This window comes from Phalaenopsis equestris, unplaced genomic scaffold, assembly GCF_001263595.1.
Source record: "Phalaenopsis equestris unplaced genomic scaffold, ASM126359v1 Scaffold000002, whole genome shotgun sequence".
Taxonomy (NCBI): domain Eukaryota; kingdom Viridiplantae; phylum Streptophyta; class Magnoliopsida; order Asparagales; family Orchidaceae; genus Phalaenopsis; species Phalaenopsis equestris.
This window is the reverse complement of record NW_018164444.1, coordinates 3,716,064-3,721,241: the sequence shown is the minus strand read 5'-3', so window position 1 is coordinate 3,721,241 and position 5,178 is coordinate 3,716,064. Positions and strand designations below refer to the sequence as shown.

Sequence of the window (5,178 nt, the reverse complement as noted above, 5' to 3'; positions counted from 1 at the left end):
AACAGCAATTTTTTGTTGAGCAAATTACATTAAATCAAGAAGGCGGCATTTTATGCTTTCTAAATTATATTTTCAGGCAGTGAATTTTTATATTAAATTAAATATGCTTTGAAGTTATCTATTGCATAATATATATCATTTTTTTAAGGAGATTTATATATATACCACACAAATTTTATGTAATTATAAAACATATATCAATATTTTAATATTTATTTAGCATTTTAATGTGACAACCACATCAATATGTGCACATGAAGAGGTGTATTTTACATCAGAAAAATTGATATTGATAATATTTTTGTTGTAATATTAAAAATTTGAGTGATGTATAAGAAAGTATTGAAGTTTGATGTTGGATATGTAAACACATAAGACTTGCATGGAGGCATATACGTGAATCAATTCCCTTAAATTTAATGTGAATATAACCTATGATGTGATTTTAAGTCTTAAGCTTGAATTTAAATTAAAAAATATGTAAGTGTAAACTACATCCTTAGAATGCCCCAGTCATTATTTGGACAAGGTGTAATACCCCAAAAAGTCTCCTATATCTAAATATGATTGAAAATTCACCGTTGCTAAAAAATGGAACAACTTTTCACAAAAACCAAAATTAACAAATCATCAAACCAAAAAATTCACACAAACACAATGCACAAAAAATCCAATTTGAACTTCGGGTCCGTCAGAAATTGAAGTACTCTCACAAGGCACCAACTTGATGAGACCAGATTGATTGACCTCTGACCAACCAGGGTTGGTTTTGAATATCAATCCTTTAGACTAAGTGTCTTCTCAACTTAATATATCGCACACTGAAAGAAGTTTATTTTGATCTATTGGATGTTGGAGCACACCCCACTTGGTACCATCGTGATGTGATCAAATTGGTTGATTTCATATTAATCAGGGCTGATTTTGGTTGTCAACCCTTTGGGCTAATAAACCCGAGATGTGACGAATCACACATGTCCCTTTCAGTTTAGCCCACGTAACACTTATTTGAGCCTTCTTCAAATCCATTGACATATTACACGAAACAATCCTTGGGCTAATAAACCTGAGATGTGACGAATCACACATGTCCATTTCAATTTAGCCCACGCAACACTTATTTGAACCTTCTTCAAATCCATTGACATATTACACGAAACAATTTTTTGAATTTAAAAATTATAATTATTTATTAGTTAGTTAAATCAATATCTCATATGTTATTACTTCAGCTAATTGGATGGATGATATGTATCATACACTTATCATGTGTAATCCATCTAACAATCTTAGAGACTTGTTTTGATTGGATTTTAAATTGTGTGTCTAAACATTACTCTAATGATCTGTTTGGGTTGGCTGCAGCTTTTTAAAAAGTTGGTAATAAAGATGTGGTGGAGAAAATAATTTCTACTGTGAGAATTAGAAATATATTATTTTCTAAAAGATTAGATAACAACTTTCTTATAATCACCATATTTTAACATAGTTAGGTTGAAAAAAAAATTTACAACACAAATTGTTAAAAAGTAGCAAGAAAGCAGTTTCCCTAAAGTTGAATTTAAATTTGGTTATATTTAAAATTTAATAATGGCTGAACTAAATATATAATTTGTAGCATTAACTTTTGATTTGACTTTAGATTTCCTAACATTCAAATTTGAATTTAATTGTTCAAACCAATTTATCCCATGATGTCAATACACTAACTTAATTCATTCAGTTTTTTCTATTCTCCCTAGCTATGCACGTGTATTGGCCGTATATAGTTCCAACCTAGGATAGTTAATTCATCTCCAGAGTTCTACTTCGCCTTTCTCTCGGGACCAGAATTTCTTCCATTGTCTTTAACCTTAAGCTATATAGTTCCAACCTAGGATGTGTTTACAGACAACTTTTGGGCTCTACGCATTTAATATGAATTGAAATATTGAAATGAGTAATTGCAATTATTTCACTAATTAGAAAGAATTTAAAACTTAACCATTAGGTCCAAATTTGGAATGCCATATGAGAGATTTCATTATAATATGACATGTTGTATGACATGTTATAAAACATTTGATGTTGTTCATTTACTTCTAATATGGTTTGCCTTACAACCATGATAGGACCTAATTGAGGAAATGGAAGAGTCAAGCAATACTGCATGATAGACCCTTTATTTTGAGTTATACCTCATGACTTAACTGATTTTAGAACCATTTAACATTCTCATATGAACCGTCAAGTTCCTTGGTGAAGTTGTCCTACCAAGCTGACAAATTGGCCAATTTGAAAAATCAAACAACACCTTCCAAGTATAGTTTCGAGATGAAATGGTAAACTACTCGCAAGGTCGACTAAATAGTAATATAAGACCTCTTCAACTAGCTTAATTAGCACATTATGCTTAATAGCTCTTCAGTGAGTATGAAATTTGATTGAGAACACCTAACCACCTGACAAAAAGATTAAGATCACCTCATTATTCAAGAGATCAACTGATTCAATAATAACTAGCTCTAAAGTTGAATTGATTAGTGTTAAATTATCTCAAAAGTCAAATAAGTTGATAAGAATTTGACACGATGAGCTTTTGGGAAGCAAATATCAAAATCTAATACTGTTTGAGATAATGTTAAATGTCAATGTGAAAAGACGACATGAAATAATAAATTGGTGAACTTTTGAGATTCGTACCTAATGAGTAGCTATTTTTTAACATATGAACGGTTCACTTATAAACAGAGGAACATTATTGCAGAAAATGAATCAAGATCCCTAACCTTCCCCTCTTTGTTTTGATTCTCTCATTGAGATATGAGAGAAAATTAGACAAAAAAGAATCTCAAACTCAGACATACAGACAAAAAATAAAAGCAATAATAAAAAATGATAAATTTACCAACTCTTGAGAGAAAATGATTTAAATTAATTAATATTTTAATTAATTAATTTAATACTAAACAATCAAAATCCTACTGGACTGCTCACATAAAAAGCTCGAAAATTATTTACCGGATTAATACCAATACAATTATAGAAATAGTTAATTATATAAAAATCACTTGGGACATTCTTATTTACAAAAAAAAAAAAAATTTCTCTCAAACTTTTTGAACCATCAAACCAATACATTTACATATGTCCATTGGGATGTTATCCTGAATTTTGATAAATGAGTAATATATTAAAAAAATGATTGCAATAGATTGCTAAACTTGTAAATAACAATATTTCAAAGTGTCATTTAACAAACCTTCCTACAAAACAAATTTCAAGGGCACTTTCATAATTTTTTCTTAAAATTTCACTTGGTTTAAAATTCTACCAAAAGATGAACCAGTGGTGCTCCTTGCAACGCCGAAAAAACAAAATGGTTGGCGCTGACGCGGATTCACAGGGTCGGGGCGGGAGATGCCAGTTGCTGCCTTGCCTTGCATTCCGATTAAAAAACGCCACTAGATCGTCTTCTGTCGCCATTCCTTCTGCTTCCTCGCTTCTTATAAGTTCTACCTCCTCCGTCCATAAACCATTTGCTAACACTTCAGACTTTCGGATCTCTGCCCTGGTTTCCTCCGGCGACCATGGGAGGTGATCATGGCAGCGCGAAGGCCGATATCTCCTTTGCTGGGAGATTCGCAAGTAGCGCCATCGCCGCCTGCTTCGCGGAGGTAAGCGGGAGGCATATACGATATAGGGCCCTTTTGATTGAGTTGCTACCGCATATATCAAGGGTTTTGTTTTTTGTTTTTTGGTCTGGTCGATTGATCGCTATTGCTTATGGTTTTGAGTTGGATGATCACACTTGAGAATATAAGGGAACTAGAGAGCCGGTTGGGATTTTTCATGATTCGGTTGTGTTTTATCTTTAATGCTGGCCTCTTTGAACAAAAAGGCTCTTGAGTACCGTATATGATCATTCAATATAAGGTTTTATTTGATGTCTTTATCTCAAGTCCACGTGTCTTTATAATGCTTGCAATCAAATTCTGTAGTTTGCATGTGATTGCATCATTAACTTGAAGATTATTCGTTGGTCGGATTTACTCAAAACTTTGGTTATCTCAATATAATTATGTGATTGTAGTTTTTGTGGTGGTGTTTTGGAAATCTTGACTGTGGGACGCAGGGGATATGGAGTTTGAGATAATGATTATGTAATTTTCACATGATTTAGCAGAAATGGTAAAATTATTTTATATTCTGGGCTTTAGTCAATTTGGGCTTTGAATTACAGCTAACGAAATGATGGAGAGTGATGATTACACTAGTTTGGCTATTCCTGGTTCTAGTTTAGGCTTAATCAAACGAGCCCTAACCTTCTTTTTGTGAACATCTGTTTATACTTGTGTTTTCATGGTTCTTTTTGCTCTTTCGTTAGCAGGTCAGAAATGGGTTTACCTGTTAGTTTCATCTACTTATAATTGGATACGTGTTCTCTTATGTTCTTTGATTAGGTGAGGATCTTAATGCTTATAATAGTTGAGAACTAGTTATCTTTTTTTTCCTTTCTATAATTCTTTTTTAAATGTTGGCGGTGTTTGTCTGTCTTAGATTTACGTTAAATCGGATTTATCAAATCCCATACATCAGGATTTATCCAATCCCTGCTGTGACGAAAGAATTTGGGGACGACGGCAAAATAAATTTGTCTTGCAATCGGATTTATGAAACCTTGAATTACAGCTAACAAAACGATGGAGAGTGATGATTACACTAGTTTGGCTATTCCTGGTTCTAGTTTAGGCTTAATCAAATGAGCCCTAACCTTCTTTTTGTGAACATCTGTTTATACTTGTGTTTTCATGGTTCTTTTTGCTCTTTCGTTAGCAGGTCAGAAATGGGTTTGCCTGTTAGTTTCATCTACTTATAATTGGATACGTGTTCTCTTATGTTCTTTGATTAGGTGAGGATCTTAATGCTTATAATAGTTGAGAACTAGTTATCTTTTTTTTCCTTTCTATAATTCTTTTTTAAATGTTGGCGGTGTTTGTTTGTCTTAGATTTACGTTAAATCGGATTTATCAAATCCCATACATCAGGATTTATCCAATCCCTGCTGTGACGAAAGAATTTGGGGACGACGGCAAAATAAATTTGTCTTGCAATCGGATTTATGAAACCTTGAATTACAGCTAACGAAACGATGGAGAGTGATGATTACACTAGTTTGGCTATTCCTGGTTCTAGTTT

General features: G+C 32.7%; 1 protein-coding gene across 2 annotated transcripts in view; it reads left to right on the top strand.

The window, feature by feature from the left end:
• Positions 1 to 3,338: 3,338 nt before the first annotated feature.
• LOC110038804 (mitochondrial uncoupling protein 1) overlaps positions 3,339 to 5,178 on the top strand; it is a 10,462-nt gene continuing 8,622 nt past the window's right edge. The window contains exon 1 of one of the 2 annotated variants that reach the window (XM_020743711.1): positions 3,339 to 3,656. In XM_020743711.1, coding sequence (XP_020599370.1) covers positions 3,583 to 3,656 — 74 coding nt within the window. In that variant the 5' untranslated portion in view covers positions 3,339 to 3,582. The remainder of the gene's footprint in view (positions 3,657 to 5,178) is intronic. The other variant, XM_020743719.1, reaches the window with a different exon arrangement.